This window comes from Diadema antillarum, unplaced genomic scaffold, assembly GCF_040938485.1.
Source record: "Diadema antillarum isolate AM-2024a unplaced genomic scaffold, OU_Dant_1.0 seq00000367_RagTag, whole genome shotgun sequence".
Classification (NCBI taxonomy): Eukaryota; Metazoa; Echinodermata; class Echinoidea; order Diadematoida; family Diadematidae; genus Diadema; species Diadema antillarum.
The window spans coordinates 244,181-264,713 of record NW_027271368.1 but is presented as its reverse complement, the minus strand read 5'-3'; the positions used below and the strand labels follow the sequence as shown (position 1 = coordinate 264,713).

The window sequence follows — 20,533 nt, the reverse complement described above, 5'->3', positions numbered from 1 at the left end:
ATACTGGCAATAGAAAGAGAGAAAAAAAAGACTATATAGAGGATTTGAAATGATGGTTTCATTTTGAAATAAAAAACGATACTTCTTTCCATATTAATGGACCTTTAAAAAGAAACTGTATTCTCAGAGATATTTGTTTTAACATTATAACGTAAATGATAATCGTTAACATGACGGGTGTCATAATCGTGAATATTATACTATTCAAAAAAAATATTTGGAAGAGATAATTACAGGGCAATAAACCTTTTGAACACATAATATACGTAAAAATCGCAAGATTATATCTATTGGTATCATATGCATTTAAAATCTTCGAATGGAAAAAAAGAGGTGTGGCATTACAAGATATATTGGAAATTATTCGAATAGCCAGATATTGGACGGTACTTAGTAATTAATGAAATTAAAAGTATCACCACTTTGAAAAACAGGAATTACCAATTTTCAATCTCCAGTTAGTGATCCGGAAACACTACTATAGGCTATTAGAAATTTACTAATTGAATATATAATATAAGTGAACAAATTACACGGTAATCACTTTTTTCACAACATCTATTCTACACTGGTTTTGCTCTTTTAATCATTCAAAATATCAATCATTTTGTTTGCATGTTATTGAAGAGAAACTGCCGTTTTATCATCTTTTTTTTTGTCAATTGAGAACTATACTCATGATTTGAATATTGCACATTGTTTGTAAGATTAAAACCGATATCAACAATATAATTGTTAAATGTTTCTACTATATCATCTTTATCAGTAAATGATGCATGCACCATCAATATCAATTTTCACTTGTTTTTTTTTTTTTTATAGATTTCACACCTAGTTCATTTTCTGTATCACAGATGTTTTCCTTTGCGAGAAGTATGCCTACCATGGTCCGTGGATACACGTACATTGAAAAACGCTTTCAAAGATAATGATAATCATAGTGTTGATTGTGCTCAATCGCAAATGAATAGCTTTTTATGCACAATAGGAATATACTTGGTATTTACTTGGGGTATAAAGTTGTAATCAGCAGGTATGAGCCGACACCACAACAACTTCCATGGTGTTCCCACGCCTACCGGCTCGCGCGTGCCTCAACCAACCATGTACAAGCATAAAAGGAGACATCTCAACTATTACGTACGTAGGTCCGTGCATGCCGCCACCACCGGATACAGTACACCTATGTACCGTAAGTACGTCACGTCATGATGTAAAATCCGCAATGTAATCCTGTTCGTAATACAAAAGGAGCTCCTTGCGGGTAATACGCACGTCTACGTACAAAGGTAGCGAATAGCGTGCAGTGAGAGCAGCGATTTACGACTGTGATACGGCTACATATATGCGAGTAAAATGTCGGAGATGTGGATATCATCAACGTTTTTGTGGGCCGTCTTCAGCCTCTTTGAAACATTCTCTTCGGTATGTCGAGATCTGTATTTTTGTTGTTATCGTACAAATGAATGTTGCAGGAGTGTTAAATGTACACTCACTCAGGCCAGGGCAGGGAGGTGGAAGAGAGAACTCCCACCTCCCGTCCCGTGCGCGTGCCCGGTGATCCCAGTGGTGGTATCTACACCGCACCAGTCAGTTCACGCTGATTTCGTAATCTTTTATTCTTTGACTTTGGTAACTTCAAGCCCTTGTAGACAAGAAAATCTACATCAATAATGCATACCTGTACCAGTAACTTGGTAGGGATGAGTATCGACTGCTAGCCTAGTCGATGATACCCCAGCAATTGACACTGTCACTGATTTTGATCGAATTTATATAAGATTCATTAAGTTTAACAATTGTTAGTAGATCTATTAAGTATGGTACAGTTTAAGTAAATTTTAAATGACATAAACAACTGACATGCAGACAGGTTACCGGGTATCTAATGCACATGGTTAAAGTTAAACTTTTGTTAGGTTATAGACCCTAGTCTACTATTTCTACTAACTCAGTCTCAGGTAACTGACCTGACTGACTGTAAATTCAATCAAATTGCCCGTGGACCATGGTGGTAGGCCTACCCCTGTCCGGCCCTGTAATGACTATTGCACTGTATATATTGTGTGGTTGCACAGCCAGGTGTTTCATTAGCTGTTCTTAAAAGTATGATTCTTATCTGCTTATGCTTATATCTGCTATATTGGCACAAGAAAGATACATGTAGAGAGAAACTTTGAAGTGTGAGTGCGGTAAGGCTTTGTTTTGCGCAGAAGACCTTTTTTTTTTGGGGGGGGGGGTGGCACCAGAAGTCTGAAGTGCCCCCCCCCCCCCCCCCACTTTTGAAAAAGTGGTGCTGGCCATGGGAAGTTATGTAAAGCAAGTAGCTCTTTTTATGTGGGGGGGGGGGGGAGGGGTTAAACTTAATCAATTTTAAGTAGTGAATGCATGGGGGCATGGGGGTAGGACAGTGCGTGTAGTTGACTCTTTAAATAAACCTGGTCACAGATTGTGTTTGATTATACTTGGGCCTAAAGATGGGGAGATGGGGACTGGGACTGGATGTTATCTGATGATACTGTGAGGGATGAGTGGCACCTTTCTGATGTTCTGGTCAGGGCCGGTGGAGCGTTTTCAAAAGTGTGGGGGGGGGGGGAGGGGAGCCACTTCCGGGTTTCATCAGCTAACAAGCAAAAAAAAACACAAAAAACTTATGTCCTTCCGGGTTAAAAAAAGTATGGGGGCCCAAAGTGATGACACCTTATGTATTCCTTTGTATGGTGCACAAAAAGTGTTGGGGCCCGAACCCCCACAGGCCCCACGGTTCCGCAGGCCACGCTGGTGGTACATTGAATACTTGAGGGATGATGAATGGAGATCTGTGACTCACTGGAAGTTGGGAGTATGGGTAGCAGAGGTCACTGACTTCCTGATGGTAGGGAGATAGGTCTGGCCTGGTCAGCATTGTAGACTGGGAGGGGGTAGTATAGTAGTAATAACTTTGGGTATCATTATACAGCAGTAAACTTGTCACATGGTACTCTCTTGTGACCACCATTAGTTGAATTGACTGGTCATTTTAAATCAACCACATGTAAACTTTACATTTTTACAGTTGTATGCACTGCAATACGTCATGACTTCAATATATTGATGACTATGTATTTCTACATACAATACTATGTATAAAATAATTAAAAGAAGAAAGCCAGTACAGTTCTTAGTAGTGTAGTATGCAACAACAGGCATACAATCAATATACACTTTGTAGTGCTTTATGAAAGTCTGAATAAGTAACATCTTTCTTAGAGGTCCATACGTCCCCTCTACTAAAAATGACCAAGATAGAAAAAGAATGAGATACTGTACACGCCATATATTTCGCGAGTCTAAATTTTCACGAATCGGGAATTCCCGACGATTTCGCGAGTGGTTTGATTCGCGATCATGGAGTCCTGTACTGAACGGAGAAGTGTACACGCACACGTCACATTCACATCGGGATCAGAGTCAATATTTTCGTGTGCCTTTAATTTCGCGAATAGCACCTGACTCACGAAATTCGCAAAAATAAAAACCTCGCGAAATATTTGGTGTATACAGTACCTAGGACTACTGAAATATGACATCTCTTAATCTTCGAAAACTACAAATAATTTGAAAGAAAGGATATTATTCAGAGGGGTGAAGGAACAAATACCCAAGCTCCGAGATTCCGACATTGTTATGTTAAGTAGTCCAAGGCGGACAAAGCATATACATGATAATGAAAGAAAGGATATTATTCAGAGGGGTTCAGGTGTAAGTTTCTTCAGTTTGTCTCCCTCTACAAATTAAATTTGTTAAGATCGCAACTGTTGATCTGTAAATTAACAAACATGTCGGAAAAAAGGAACCAGTGGGACTCGAACCTGTCATCTACTGCTTTCCGGGCAGCGACACTACCTCTCGGAGCTTGGGTATTTGTTCCATGTTCATCGTGTCACTGCCGGCAACCAGGGACAGCCTGGTGGTAGTGTCGCTGCCCGGAAAGCAGTAGATGACAGGTTCGAGTCCCACTGGTTCCTTTTTTCCGACATGTTTGTTAATTTACAGATCAGCAGCTGCGATCTTAACAAATTTAATTTGTAGAGGGAGACAAACTGAAGAAACTTACACCTGAACCTTCACCCCTCTGAATAATATCCTTTCTTTCATTATCATATGCTTTGTCCGCCTTGGACTACTTAACATAACAATGTCGGAATCTCGGAGCTTGGGTATTTGTTCCATGTTCATCGTGTCACTGCCGGCAACCAGGGACAGCCTGGTGGTAGTGTTGCTGCCCGGAAAGCAGTAGATGACAGGTTCGAGTCCCAATGGTTCCTTTTTTCCGACATGTTTGTTAATTTACAGATCAGCAGTTGCGATCTTAACAAATTTAATTTGTAGAGGGAGACAAACTGAAGAAACTTACACCTGAACCCCTCTGAATAATATCCTTTCTTTCATTATCATATGCTTTGTCCGCCTTGGACTACTTAACATAACAATGTCGGAATCTCGGAGCTTGGGTATTTGTTCCATGTTCATCGTGTCACTGCTGGCAACCAGGGACAGCCTGGTGGTAGTGTCGCTGCCCGGAAAGCAGTAGATGACAGGTTCGAGTCCCACTGGTTCCTTTTTTCCGACATGTTTGTTAATTTACAGATCAGCAGTTGCGATCTTAACAAATTTAATTTGTAGAGGGAGACAAACTGAAGAAACTTACACCTGAACCTTCACCCCTCTGAATAATATCCTTTCTTTCATTATCATATGCTTTGTCTGCCTTGGACTACTTAACATAACAATGTCGGAATCTCGGAGCTTGGGTATTTGTTCCATGTTCATCGTGTCACTGCCGGCAACCAGGGACAGCCTGGTGGTAGTGTCGCTGCCCGGAAAGCAGTAGATGACAGGTTCGAGTCCCACTGGTTCCTTTTTTCCGACATGTTTGTTAATTTACAGATCAGCAGTTGCGATCTTAACAAATTTAATTTGTAGAGGGAGACAAACTGAAGAAACTTACACCTGAACCTTCACCCCTCTGAATAATATCCTTTCTTTCATTATCATATGCTTTGTCTGCCTTGGACTACTTAACATAACAATGTCGGAATCTCGGAGCTTGGGTATTTGTTCCATGTTCATCGTGTCACTGCCGGCAACCAGGGACAGCCTGGTGGTAGTGTCGCTGCCCGGAAAGCAGTAGATGACAGGTTCGAGTCCCACTGGTTCCTTTTTTCCGACATGTTTGTTAATTTACAGATCAGCAGTTGCGATCTTAACAAATTTAATTTGTAGAGGGAGACAAACTGAAGAAACTTACACCTGAACCTTCACCCCTCTGAATAATATCCTTTCTTTCATTATCATATGCTTTGTCCGCCTTGGACTACTTAACATAACAATGTCAGAATCTCGGAGCTTGGGTATTTGTTCCATGTTCATCGTGTCACTGCCGGCAACCAGGGACAGCCTGGTGGTAGTGTCGCTGCCCGGAAAGCAGTAGATGACAGGTTCGAGTCCCACTGGTTCCTTTTTTCCGACATGTTTGTTAATTTACAGATCAGCAGTTGCGATCTTAACAAATTTAATTTGTAGAGGGAGACAAACTGAAGAAACTTACACCTGAACCTTCACCCCTCTGAATAATATCCTTTCTTTCATTATCATATGCTTTGTCCGCCTTGGACTACTTAACATAACAATGTCGGAATCTCGGAGCTTGGGTATTTGTTCCATGTTCATCGTGTCACTGCCGGCAACCAGGGACAGCCTGGTGGTAGTGTTGCTGCCCGGAAAGCAGTAGATGACAGGTTCAAGTCCCAATGGTTCCTTTTTTCCGACATGTTTGTTAATTTACAGATCAGCAGTTGCGATCTTAACAAATTTAATTTGTAGAGGGAGACAAACTGAAGAAACTTACACCTGAACCTTCACCCCTCTGAATAATATCCTTTCTTTCATTATCATATGCTTTGTCCGCCTTGGACTACTTAACATAACAATGTCGGAATCTCGGAGCTTGGGTATTTGTTCCATGTTCATCGTGTCACTGCCGGCAACCAGGGACAGCCTGGTGGTAGTGTTGCTGCCCGGAAAGCAGTAGATGACAGGGTCGAGTCCCAATGGTTCCTTTTTTCCGACATGTTTGTTAATTTACAGATCAGCAGTTGCGATCTTAACAAATTTAATTTGTAGAGGGAGACAAACTGAAGAAACTTACACCTGAACCCCTCTGAATAATATCCTTTCTTTCATTATCATATGCTTTGTCCGCCTTGGACTACTTAACATAACAATGTCGGAATCTCGGAGCTTGGGTATTTGTTCCATGTTCATCGTGTCACTGCTGGCAACCAGGGACAGCCTGGTGGTAGTGTCGCTGCCCGGAAAGCAGTAGATGACAGGTTCGAGTCCCACTGGTTCCTTTTTTCCGACATGTTTGTTAATTTACAGATCAGCAGTTGCGATCTTAACAAATTTAATTTGTAGAGGGAGACAAACTGAAGAAACTTACACCTGAACCTTCACCCCTCTGAATAATATCCTTTCTTTCATTATCATATGCTTTGTCCGCCTTGGACTACTTAACATAACAATGTCGGAATCTCGGAGCTTGGGTATTTGTTCCATGTTCATCGTGTCACTGCCGGCAACCAGGGACAGCCTGGTGGTAGTGTTGCTGCCCGGAAAGCAGTAGATGACAGGGTCGAGTCCCAATGGTTCCTTTTTTCCGACATGTTTGTTAATTTACAGATCAGCAGTTGCGATCTTAACAAATTTAATTTGTAGAGGGAGACAAACTGAAGAAACTTACACCTGAACCCCTCTGAATAATATCCTTTCTTTCATTATCATATGCTTTGTCCGCCTTGGACTACTTAACATAACAATGTCGGAATCTCGGAGCTTGGGTATTTGTTCCATGTTCATCGTGTCACTGCTGGCAACCAGGGACAGCCTGGTGGTAGTGTCGCTGCCCGGAAAGCAGTAGATGACAGGTTCGAGTCCCACTGGTTCCTTTTTTCCGACATGTTTGTTAATTTACAGATCAGCAGTTGCGATCTTAACAAATTTAATTTGTAGAGGGAGACAAACTGAAGAAACTTACACCTGAACCTTCACCCCTCTGAATAATATCCTTTCTTTCATTATCATATGCTTTGTCTGCCTTGGACTACTTAACATAACAATGTCGGAATCTCGGAGCTTGGGTATTTGTTCCATGTTCATCGTGTCACTGCCGGCAACCAGGGACAGCCTGGTGGTAGTGTCGCTGCCCGGAAAGCAGTAGATGACAGGTTCGAGTCCCACTGGTTCCTTTTTTCCGACATGTTTGTTAATTTACAGATCAGCAGTTGCGATCTTAACAAATTTAATTTGTAGAGGGAGACAAACTGAAGAAACTTACACCTGAACCTTCACCCCTCTGAATAATATCCTTTCTTTCATTATCATATGCTTTGTCCGCCTTGGACTACTTAACATAACAATGTCGGAATCTCGGAGCTTGGGTATTTGTTCCATGTTCATCGTGTCACTGCCGGCAACCAGGGACAGCCTGGTGGTAGTGTCGCTGCCCGGAAAGCAGTAGATGACAGGTTCGAGTCCCACTGGTTCCTTTTTTCCGACATGTTTGTTAATTTACAGATCAGCAGTTGCGATCTTAACAAATTTAATTTGTAGAGGGAGACAAACTGAAGAAACTTACACCTGAACCTTCACCCCTCTGAATAATATCCTTTCTTTCATTATCATATGCTTTGTCCGCCTTGGACTACTTAACATAACAATGTCGGAATCTCGGAGCTTGGGTATTTGTTCCATGTTCATCGTGTCACTGCCGGCAACCAGGGACAGCCTGGTGGTAGTGTTGCTGCCCGGAAAGCAGTAGATGACAGGTTCAAGTCCCAATGGTTCCTTTTTTCCGACATGTTTGTTAATTTACAGATCAGCAGTTGCGATCTTAACAAATTTAATTTGTAGAGGGAGACAAACTGAAGAAACTTACACCTGAACCTTCACCCCTCTGAATAATATCCTTTCTTTCATTATCATATGCTTTGTCCGCCTTGGACTACTTAACATAACAATGTCGGAATCTCGGAGCTTGGGTATTTGTTCCATGTTCATCGTGTCACTGCCGGCAACCAGGGACAGCCTGGTGGTAGTGTCGCTGCCCGGAAAGCAGTAGATGACAGGTTCGAGTCCCATTGGTTCCTTTTTTCCGACATGTTTGTTAATTTACAGATCAGCAGTTGCGATCTTAACAAATTTAATTTGTAGAGGGAGACAAACTGAAGAAACTTACACCTGAACCTTCACCCCTCTGAATAATATCCTTTCTTTCATTATCATATGCTTTGTCCGCCTTGGACTACTTAACATAACAATGTCAGAATCTCGGAGCTTGGGTATTTGTTCCATGTTCATCGTGTCACTGCCGGCAACCAGGGACAGCCTGGTGGTAGTGTCGCTGCCCGGAAAGCAGTAGATGACAGGTTCGAGTCCCACTGGTTCCTTTTTTCCGACATGTTTGTTAATTTACAGATCAGCAGTTGCGATCTTAACAAATTTAATTTGTAGAGGGAGACAAACTGAAGAAACTTACACCTGAACCTTCACCCCTCTGAATAATATCCTTTCTTTCATTATCATATGCTTTGTCCGCCTTGGACTACTTAACATAACAATGTCGGAATCTCGGAGCTTGGGTATTTGTTCCATGTTCATCGTGTCACTGCCGGCAACCAGGGACAGCCTGGTGGTAGTGTTGCTGCCCGGAAAGCAGTAGATGACAGGTTCGAGTCCCACTGGTTCCTTTTTTCCGACATGTTTGTTAATTTACAGATCAGCAGTTGCGATCTTAACAAATTTAATTTGTAGAGGGAGACAAACTGAAGAAACTTACACCTGAACCTTCACCCCTCTGAATAATATCCTTTCTTTCATTATCATATGCTTTGTCCGCCTTGGACTACTTAACATAACAATGTCAGAATCTCGGAGCTTGGGTATTTGTTCCATGTTCATCGTGTCACTGCCGGCAACCAGGGACAGCCTGGTGGTAGTGTCGCTGCCCGGAAAGCAGTAGATGACAGGTTCGAGTCCCACTGGTTCCTTTTTTCCGACATGTTTGTTAATTTACAGATCAGCAGTTGCGATCTTAACAAATTTAATTTGTAGAGGGAGACAAACTGAAGAAACTTACACCTGAACCTTCACCCCTCTGAATAATATCCTTTCTTTCATTATCATATGCTTTGTCCGCCTTGGACTACTTAACATAACAATGTCAGAATCTCGGAGCTTGGGTATTTGTTCCATGTTCATCGTGTCACTGCCGGCAACCAGGGACAGCCTGGTGGTAGTGTCGCTGCCCGGAAAGCAGTAGATGACAGGTTCGAGTCCCACTGGTTCCTTTTTTCCGACATGTTTGTTAATTTACAGATCAGCAGTTGCGATCTTAACAAATTTAATTTGTAGAGGGAGACAAACTGAAGAAACTTACACCTGAACCTTCACCCCTCTGAATGATATCCTTTCTTTCATTATCATATGCTTTGTCCGCCTTGGACTACTTAACGTAACAATGTCGGAATCTCGGAGCTTCAGTTTCGGTTGCAGAGTTGCTATGAAATTCTACACAAATATGCTGTGCTATAAATCTATGTATTGTGCAATCCAGTTGAACTTTATTTGGATGTGAAAATGAAAACTAGCCCCGGATGTGTCATCAACCTCCCTCCTGTCTTTTCCCACTCTCACACTTACCCTTGGCTTTGTATACAATGTTTCACATCAACTCATGTTGAATAGGGGATATGAATGGCCTCAAGACGACATGTGGTTTCCTTTCTGTTTCCAAGTGTAACTCCATTGAGGTTTTTAAGTTCTTTAGTGACCGTGGCATTTTCTGTGATATCTGCTGTCCCTATGAAAGCAAACATGATGTAAATGATAAATAACAATTTGCTCATAGCTGCTCAAGACCCTGATTATTCCTGATATTGATTTCCAGACCGTCTCTGGAATTTTGAGCCACATATTCCCCCTTCTGTCCACATACATGTACATTGTACATGCCAATGTTTTATATTTGTTTTTATCTATGAAATCTGCATTTTCCTTTTTCTTTTTTTCCCCATCAGGTCAGTGCAGAAATTTGCCATGATGGAAGAGAGTAAGTATATCTCCATAGTTTCTTTGCATTGTTAGGATAGGAATTAAAAGATGAGGTAGCATGGGGATATCAAGCAGGTGAAGGCTGACCCTTCTGTGGATAAATTTGAGAATTCCCTTAAAGGGTGTGTACAGTTCTGGTCTGAGGAATTATCTTTTAACGTTTTGGGAGATATTCAGAAACCACTCTCTGAGATGTCAAAGAGCATGCAATTCTAAGAGGTATCAAAAGTTTATTGGATGAAAATTGGTTTTGAAATAGCTGAGATATCCAAAAACAAGGTGAAACAAAGAGATCCTAATAACAGGCGTGGCCTGTCGCCTTTTATTATTATCACTTTTATATTTTGGGATATCTCAGCCATTTGAAAACCAATTTTCATCAAATAAACATTGAATCCTTTTTAAAATTACATGCTCTTTCATATTTCATAAGAGGTTTCTCACTATCTCACTTAGCAATGTTCAAAACATGAATCCCCACCTCAACCAGTGCTGTACAGTTCCTTTAACATATTGAGTACCCGTACTTGGACTTTTCACTAATTTCTATGTAGGTACATGCATGGAGGTAAGGTACCTCCATGGCACATGTATACACGGCCGAAGAATCTCATGAGTTGTCCGTTACCAATGAGTGTATGCTTTGATGCACGTATTCTCTGACGAGTGCTATTGCTTTTCGAATGCTTTCAATAAGCAGCGAGTGAAGATAGGATCGGGCTCTCCGTGTTTCCCCATGTTACCGAATCTCTAATGATTATTGTGTATCTGTCTGATGCCCATGAAAGCTTCCACAACTTCTATCTGTATTTAAATCCGGACACAATGTTTTTTCTTTTTTATGGTACTCTGTAATTTGCATGTAGTGAAACGTAATGCAAGGTTCAACATTTAAGCGTTTGTTTCGGGCAAGTGGAAATCGAAGTGCAGCAAGTGTTTTGGAATGATAAGCGAAATGCTTGCCCAAATTGTTACGATTACAATTTTCTTCTCCATCGAAACTCAGAAAATCTTTAGAAATATGTACACATCCTTTGTCTAATGCCCCATTTATACAGGGCATAGAGTGCTCCAGGAGCGCTCCTGAGCCCCTCTGAACGCTGTTTGAACAGACAAATGGGCCCTGGAGCACTCTGAAGGTGTGCCCCTCTGGAGACTAGGCCCAGGCACACTCTTTAAGTGCTCTAAACTCTGTATATGCGGTGACCAATGTTGAGAGTGCTCCAGAAGTAGAATGTGGTGTGTACTGTGCATACAGTTTGTATTTTAAAGTTCCCACACACTCCCAAGGCCACCATGACAGTTAATGCCCCTCTCAGCTACGTCACATGATGTCTTGGCAAGCAGTGAATCTCTGTATGAACAGACTCAGAGGGGCATATGTCGAAGCGCTTCAGGAGCACTCTGGGCCCAACTTCATGTATGAATGGGGTAAATAGACAGTTGTTGTAGACCGTTACAAGTGTGTCTCTGTGTATTTTCCAGGTGTGACCAGTATTGCTGCGGGAGTTCATGTTGCTCCTCAGATGACTATGGTTACAGCTATGGATACGGCTTCTACAATCTCTGGTACTTCTGGTGAGTACAGCATGTGGGTTTTTAATATCCAGACCATTGCCTCTGACTCTCTGCATCAGAAGAGAGAGCTTTATGAAAATGATGATAAAAGTAATTGCAATGATAATGATTATGATGATGATGATGAAGAAGCACTGTCAGTGCAACAAATGAATGGAACAGACTTTCTACTTTCATCAAATCTGCAACCTGAGGACACACAAAAGCTGATCAGAAAATGTTGAAAACTTACCTCTTCTTGTGTTGTAATGATTGGATGTGCCTTATTTGTTTTTGTACGTGTATATCTTTTTTTCAAGTGCTGTAATGTGAGGTCAATCTACAGTATGTAAAGTGTATTTTCATGCCTGGTAATGACGATAATTATGATGATACTAAAGAGAAATCTGTATGTGCTCATATGTATTACAAAATAGTCATAACATACGTAATTCAAACTAAGAAGCAGTTTTAAGAAGATGAATTTGTGACCTTGTTGTAAACTTAATAACCATGGCTGCCTGCCCTACGAGGAGAGGGAGATAATAATAATGGCTGATGGGCTGCCTTACTGTTTCCGTGATATCGGTGTGCATGTGGGATTATTCTGTCTGTCTGTCTGTTTGTGCAATCAATCAACAAGGTTTGTGATCATCATGGTCATGATGACGTGTTGCGGAGCGTGCAGCTACGTGAAGCGTCGTCAGTATTACCTCCAGCAGCAGCAGAGCCTGGGCGCAAATGGGATGCGTAACCCGGCAACAGGCGGACACGCCCACCACACCCACCACCACCATCACCACCAGTCTCCCCTCGTCTATGGTGGTCAGGTGAATCCAACCATGGGTCCTCCAGTGGGCACCTTCCCAGGCCCACCGGCTTACAGTGAGGTGAGCAGAGCCTATCACTTTTTCAATACGAAATCCCATCATCCTCTCTGTGCCAGGGACTGTGGGCATTTTGTTGAACATTATTGTAGTTTTCTGTGCCAATCAGCACTTAAAGCACCCAAAGGATTAAACCTCTGTGTGCCTAGGCACAAGTTTACGTGCCAAGCTTTTTCATATGGAAGCGTTCATCCAAACTTTCTTGTAAAGTTACCAAACCACTTTCGTTTTCAACACCAAGTGAAGGAAATAGTTTCACGCAATCACAATGGTAGTACACTTCTTTCTATGTTGATACTTCAAAAAAACAGATTTGAATACCCTGGTTTGTGTGTGTTGAGTAATAGTGACAATCTTTTATAAAGAGATTACTATATAAGTATAGTTTGACATTTTCTCGATTAAAGATGGAATCAGGCAATAATGTTGGCAAAGTTTTTTCTCCAAGTCTCTGAAGGTATCAGCAGATTTGCTTGTTTGTTGTGAATGTTTTGATGAGAATCACAAACCTGAGAAATTGATGTTTAGTTTAAATACATTTGACCATTCAAATATGGCATAATGTCCCTTGTACACTGCCTTGTGTGTTTACTGTACACTGCCTTGTGTGTTTACTTTACACCTGTAAATACAAAGTGAGTGCGTTTTTAGATGGTGTTATGAGTGATGTGGTGAGTTACTGTATTATGTGGGATGATTTCTGTTTTATTTTTACAAAATTTGCAAGTCAGCTGCATTCGCAAGAGTAACAATTCATAGAAATATCGGCTCGTGTAACACAAATGTGTTTTCGTCTCATCCAAGGTAGGAAACCATTGATTTTTCTCTTAAAAAGTAAAAGTGATGACACTTTGGTCCTGTGTCGTCTACAACTGTATGTAGACTTTCTCTATTGTGAAGTCAACCACATGTGAAATTGTGTACAACCTGGGGATATGTAACATGCAGTGGATGGAGAACACAACAAAATAGCACTTGCAGCGCACTTGCAATAATCAAGAGTATGATCAACTCAACATTAGTAAATGTCGAAGGCTAACCATCAGCAAACAAACTAATGGACTGCATACATGTTTGGAGTTGCCCACAGTGCATACATGACCCAGGTATGTGTGAGTGGCTAATGAGGAGCAAATACATTAAGGTATAACTACATGGACAAGTTCAATAGATTTAGTCATCAGCCTAACATTGTGATGGTGTCAAGTGAAATTACGATGAAAGAATGACTTGCACAAAATAGTGTGCATTTCTTGCACTGGGGAAATGTCTCATTGAGATTTTAAAAACTTGTTTGGTATTACAGGCTGCAGACTGTACATGATGCCATGCAAATGTGTGTGATTTGTGACAAAAGATTGAGCACTGCACCCTCTTTCATGACAGAGTTTGTGTTTGCCTTGAATACAAGAAAATTGATACAAGCAGGATTGACATTTCACATTGGTTGTCTTACAATTTATAACACCTGTGTGAATAGAAAAAGAAATGCAATGTATATCACTTCTGACACTTTTATTAAAATCTTCACAAATCAGATAAGAAATCCCAATCATTTTGCTGTCACTCTACAGGGAATTATTTTCCAGCTCAAATTCAATCAGCAACTTCAGCTGATGAATAATATTTCAAATGGTATCCTGGACATTTCTATGGGGGGAAAGAAAACCTGCTACACAAAAGATAGTTCGTGTGGCAGCCATGGTGTAAAAATGACAAGCAAATTGCGATGTGTTATTAAGAAAATGACTCCCTGCTTTTTATCGAACCTGGGTCCAACTCCACTATACAGGCAGAGAGAAGGACAAAAAGCTCTCAGCTCAGAGTTTTCTGATTTGAGCCCCGAGGTCTAATCAGCATAATTCACATGACTGAATATTGATCAGTGTGAGGTGTAAAATGAATAATATGAAAATGTATAGCAAGATGCAAATGATATGTAAATCTGTCCAACAAAAAAGAGCTTGGTGACCGAGGAAGAAGAATGTTTATGTAATGTATGCAAGTCATGATATGAAGTGAACGAGTGAACATGGCAAACTTGGGGAGGTTGAGGGAACCTGCAGGGGGCATGGTGTCCATGTGGATATTTTAAGTAGAACATGCGTGGCAGTATACAAGGATTGGAAGTATTCTTGGTCAAGCAATGACTATTCATGGAGAATAGCCTTGGACAAAGTTGACGTACAAAGTAGTGTTTCCTGGCTGACTGCAGGAATAGAGCAATGTTCAACAATCGTGTTAAAAATATATTCCTACATTTTGATTTCTTTTTCATTTAATGTGAATTGAATGTTGTTTCAAGCTGACTTCAAAGTATGGCCACACGTTTGATCATATATAAATGCTTGCATATAAATACTTTTAGTGCCAAAAATGCACATTGCCAGATGAAAACCAGCAGATTTTGCAGCCGACACATTGTGAATCTTTTTTCATATTTACCTCGCTTCATGTGACAACCAACTAACCTTATTCTTTCAACAACTACCACGATGCTGAACATCTTTGTAACTAAAAATACTTGCATAAGTATGCATTACATGCATGCATGATCCTCAAGTATGTCATGACATTGTGACTCCAAGCAATTCATACAATGGATCTGGATAATCGCTTGACTGAATAGTTTGCATAAAATCAGTCATTGCATAAAAAAATCTGCCTTTTGGAAGAGTCCTAAAGTTGCTCTTCAGAAAATTGCATTGACTGACTTTGTGTATTAAACTGTCAAGAACCATGCACCATGGTACAACAAACTTTGGTCCCTCTTTTGTGAACACACTATTGATGACATAGCAAAAAAAAAAGAAAATAAAAAAAAGAGGCTTGATTGCTGCAAAGTGTCTTGTCTGAAATATGTTTCAAGGTTCACTGTAGTACTGCACTTTATTTCTTTTCTGTGAAGTGTATTGGTTATTGAATCATATGCAAATGGAATGGGTGTATTTGTTATCTTTGCGGTGAATGTCGTTGATAAGAGATAAGGGTTTGATTAACTCAGGACACGAGGATTTGCCTGTCGTCACAGGTGGAAAATCATAAAGAGGAAACGATGATTAGACTTTGAACACACTCAAGTTAATTCCAGTTGTAGATTACATGCACCTGTATGTTCATATTATGGACAACATGCCTCCAGTCAGTCTAGTGGTGTGAATTCACCATGATAAATCAACATTGGGGAGGATACATGTATGTGTTAGCTATCTGTGGTCTGGAAGCATTATCTTCAGTTGATGTTTCAATTTGGCATTCCTCAGTGAGGAAGGAGGATTGAAGCCACTGCAAAGACACTACATGTAGTAAGCGACCCTTGCACTGATGTGATAAATGCAGCTCTTTACTACAAGGCTATCACCCTTGGCTACAAATACTTGTAGATAAGATGGTGTACTGGTATTCGATGATGGTCAGCCTTTCCATCCTCACCATTTTTTTTTCCCATAATAAGAGGAAATAGCTTGGATCTCAGTAGATTGATAACTGCCCTTCAGTACTTGCTTGAACTAAATTGTTATCATTTTTGTGTGTGTGTGTGGATAAGCTCTGATGAGTGATGGGTCATATTTGTGTTTCAAGAGATCGACCATCTGAAAGGCCTTGGTATCATATCAGGACAATGCTTGAAATATTGCGGACTAGTGTCAGACTCTCTTCTTCACAGTAATTTAATTGAAGTGTGGCACCAGGTTTTTTTTAAATAATTTTTTTTTGTTATTTTATCTTTGTGCGTTAAAAAGTCTGATGAATACTGTACAAATGATGTAAACAGTCATATAATCTTGACAATCGTGTGGAGATCTGTTGTGACTGCTGTGTGAAGTGGATTATAAAAAAACAAACAAACACCAACATAGTAACATTCAAATGATCATGAGCTAGTGTGGCACCATGTTTGTTTTTGTTTTCTCAAATGTTTTGAATAGTGACATTTAGCTTTTATCTTCAGTTTAATAGGAATTGGGGATATTTTGAAAGCTTGTATTTTCAGGAGGGCTGATTTCCTGATATGGCTGCTGAAATAATCTTCTTTCAAATCCTCTTTCCTCTGTGTTCATGACATTGTGTAGAATTTGACTCATCATTGCTGCTGTGTGGTTGTTAGGATTGACAGTAGGCTAGGATTCACAGGCATTATCTATAGTTTAATTCTCTCATTATGTTTCTTGCTGCTTATAAATGCAGATTTATTATTTATTTATTTATTCATTTATTTCATTTACTTATTTATTTATATATTTATTTATTTATTTATTCATTTATTTATTCATTCATTCCATTCATTCATTCATTCATTCATTCATACATTCATTCATTCATTCATTTGTTCACTCATTCATTCATTCATTCATTCATTTATTTATCTATCTTTTTTCAGGGTAGTCCATTCACCAATAAGTAGTGGTCTTCTATGGGACCCTAATTAAGATCAGAATATAAGTTACACATGTACAAATATCAGGTAGCAAAACTTCAACACAGAGGACCTACGCTGGCTTATTGATCATGCTTCAAATGTTGCTTTTTAACTTGTGAGAACATATTTTCAGATGTATAGATTTTGTTTTCTATTGATGAGAATTGTTCCTGACTCTACGTGCAGTTTCAAACTTGAGTATCCTATTTCATGTTTCCTTACGCAATTTAGTGTTTCCTGATTTGGTTTTGTATCCTTCATGTGTAACCAAGTTCAGGAAATCCTTAAAACAATCCTACAGCTTCACTTTCTGTTTCTGTACAAGGAATGGATGATCTGTCTCTGTAGTATATTTCTCTGTGTCTAACTGGACAAAGTATTTTAATACGGAAGTTCATCTTCCATGGGCTCAGTCTTTGAATGTTTGTGGCACTCTGAGGTTCATGTGGTTTTGAAGGGAAATAGGGCACATAATAGTATGGAAACTTGACTGTGAAGCACCCATTATCAACAACAGTATGTGTTTGACTTTCTTTGTGTGCAAATCAGCTGCAAGCTGCCTGAGCACTTCCATGAAACTTGAGAGCGGAAGTGAAAAAGTGAGCAGTTGCCTTTATGTAGAAATTTTAGAGCATGAAAGTGAGCAGTTGCCTTTATCACAGAGAAATTGTAGAGCATTTAGTAGAGCCTGTTGAAGACAGGACTGAATTGAATAAGATGAATATTGTAACAGGATGACTCTTCTGCAACCATCATTAACTTTTTTACCACTATCTTGTACATATCCATTTGTGATGCTTTGCTGCCCAAATTCTTATTTCACTTGCACACACAGTGTACTTGACATTCTAGATAGATACTCTCTGCTCTGTCCTAACCGAAATGTCCACCAACATCACTTGTGTTTATATAATACCATTGTTATCTTATCTTGCATATCAACTCTCGGTATCTGGCTTTTGTCTTATTCTGAGAAAGTCCTCTGCATCCGATATGTTAATCAGTCAGGCGCTGCTTTTTGAGAACCCTCAATATTGATCGCAAGCGAGTTTCTGCGAATACTGCGATGATGTATTGTCGTCAGAGGTAGAGTCAATTAACATTGACACGACGGCGTGAATGTAACGAGTTTGAAGGCTGTGTGGGGTCTAATGTAATGTACGTGTGTATGCTAACGAGCGTATCTGCATGTCACGTTCTCATACTCGTGCACGTGTCTGCCTGCTTTGTGAAATTTATGTTACGGCCAAACATGCACTCTTAATGACAAACTGACATGGTATGTTTCTGTCATCATTTTTCTGTACCAGTTCTGCTTACCATATTGCCAGTGTATGTGTCTGATATGCCATCAATTTGGATAAAGGGGAGGGGGATGGGTGCACTTGACTAGTGCAGTAATCTTTTTCTATGAAAAATATTTGCATTTCACTCATTAGAATGATGTGAGTACAAAAATTAGGGTAAATCATACGATGTGTTTGTTCACAATGTATGTATGTGACTGTGTACCGCTATGTGTGTCTGTGTGTGTGTGTGTGCATGTGTTTGTATAGTTTGATCTTTGGGTATGCATCGTGTCTATCTCTTCACATGAAATTATGAATGATTTATTTATACCATTTTGTTGAAATAACAAAAAAACTATTTTTACAAGTATAGTGAGTGTTTGTTGAGTGTTTGTCAAAGTTTCATTTAGCACTGATCAGTTTGCTGTAAATGCACTTATCAAAAAACAGTTACAGTGTATCATTTATCATAACTCATCATTTGGCTTGTGCTTTCCCTTTGGGAAAGTACAGAATAAAGTCTTGGTGCTTTTTTCTTTTAGGTGTATAACATATTACATGCAATATATGTCCAGTATTGTGGCAGGATATGACTATGGTTGTTTCTGAACCCCAAGGACCTCTCATATTATAGAGTGCTATGGTCATCCGTTGTTCCTATTTTGATGTGTCAGAGATAGTGTTTTGAAGGGTCGTCGGTCAAATTACACGTATGCATACAATGTACACTGGTATACATCCGGAATCAGGAGCAAGCATTTGCCTTGTCAAGATGAAACAGAGCTCTTGGAAAATTAACCCTTTTTGTGCAATGGATTCTGGATAGTGTATACAATGCTATGGGGTTTTTCTGTGCTACACTATGTAATCTGCACTCGAAGCACACACACAGTGTTCAATAGTAATCATGACAGAGTGTATACAGGGCAGCCTTGATTATTACTACGACCTAAAAACCATGACCTTGTTATATCAGATATCACTCTATGTCAGGGTGCATGAACAGAGAATTATTCATACGGAGTTGGAACGAGTCTGCAAAATGACCTTGTTATTTCTAGAGGGTTATGTTGTATTCAGCCCCTTTAAACCAAGGTTTTCATGGTAAGTCTGTGAAGTGCATGAGTATGTAACTCTTTGCCTCCAGATTATGACGATTTTGTACCAGATATACACAAATTCACATGCCATTCACATACACAAGGTTAAAGCGTAGAGTGCTGGAGGAATCTTGTTACAGATTCTTTAAATTGGCACCATTGAATTTCACTCCATATATCATATTTGATAAAGTTTTGTATGGAACTGATTAAAGTACTGAAACACAATCTGGAATTAGTAAAGATTTTCCATTTAAAGAGAGAAATGGAATTTTAATCTACCAAAATGTTTTGCCACTTAACATTCATGTTTATTCTTATACTTCTTTCATTCACCAGGTTACGAGCAAACCAAACGAGTACCCCAAGGCAGATTACAGTTATCCAAACTATGGTTTTGCTGCACCCCCGTACTCGGCAACAAATCCGGTCCTATCACCCCAGTCGCCTACCGGGATGGACCCAACCGCGGCTCCAGTACAGAGCGCCGTGCAGTCCCCTTCAGCTGCTGTCGCCCAGGCACCGTCTCTGTCTCCAGAGGTGGGCTCCTCCTCCACGATTCAGCCACCCCAGATCGCAGCTGCTTCTCCCGTACCTGCCCAGGCTCCACCTCCATATACTCCAGTCTCGACGAGTCCCTCGGTAACGGTGCCCTCGCAGGAAGTGTCGCACGATTCTGCCTAACTCCAGTCACGAGCTAACATGGAGTCTTTCCAGGAAGCCGTGGGTCATGGATGCACTTTATCTTAGATTTGGTTACAGAGGGAAGGTTTTAAAGTGGCTGGAATGTTGTCACCATCATGCAAAATTATATACAAATCACAATCAAATATCAAATCCATGCTGTGGATAATTAGCTGAATACATAAGCCTTACAGAATGCACTCTTTCCCAGTTCATATTTCTTTTCCTCTCCCCCCCCCCCCACCCTCATTATCACATTTGATTAAGTATGATTAGGCAGTTAAAGTGCAAGCAAAGTTCTTTTAGGGTGTTTCAGGTTGTAGAGATATTGTCAAGATCCGTTTTGAAATCCTGTTTTCCTAATCGCAGTGATGGTCTTGTTCTCCAAGTGGAGCCCCCTGGTACTCATGGCAAGATTCCTCGTTAAGGAGTGTGTCTGTCTGT

At 40.2% G+C, this 20,533-nt stretch overlaps 1 protein-coding gene across 1 annotated transcript; it reads left to right on the top strand.

Annotated features, from left to right (window-relative positions):
- The first annotated feature begins 1,291 nt into the window (after window positions 1-1,291).
- On the top strand, window positions 1,292-20,320 carry LOC139731239 (uncharacterized). Its single transcript, XM_071642124.1, has 5 exons — window positions 1,292-1,425; window positions 10,119-10,150; window positions 11,638-11,730; window positions 12,353-12,599; window positions 19,745-20,320. Exons 1-5 carry the CDS (start codon window positions 1,357-1,359, stop codon window positions 20,087-20,089), a joined length of 786 nt encoding a protein of 261 aa, XP_071498225.1. The 5' UTR covers window positions 1,292-1,356; the 3' UTR covers window positions 20,090-20,320.
- Window positions 20,321-20,533: the final 213 nt, after the last annotated feature.

Bases quoted from the DNA above. Each gene is read 5' to 3' on its own strand.
- LOC139731239 (XM_071642124.1), top strand. From the start codon at position 1,357: ATGTCGGAGATGTGGATATCATCAACGTTTTTGTGGGCCGTCTTCAGC. The intron at 10,151-11,637 runs GTAAGTATATCT...TGTATTTTCCAG, and splicing joins ATTTGCCATGATGGAAGAGA to GTGTGACCAGTATTGCTGCG. The intron at 11,731-12,352 runs GTGAGTACAGCA...TCAATCAACAAG, and splicing joins TACAATCTCTGGTACTTCTG to GTTTGTGATCATCATGGTCA.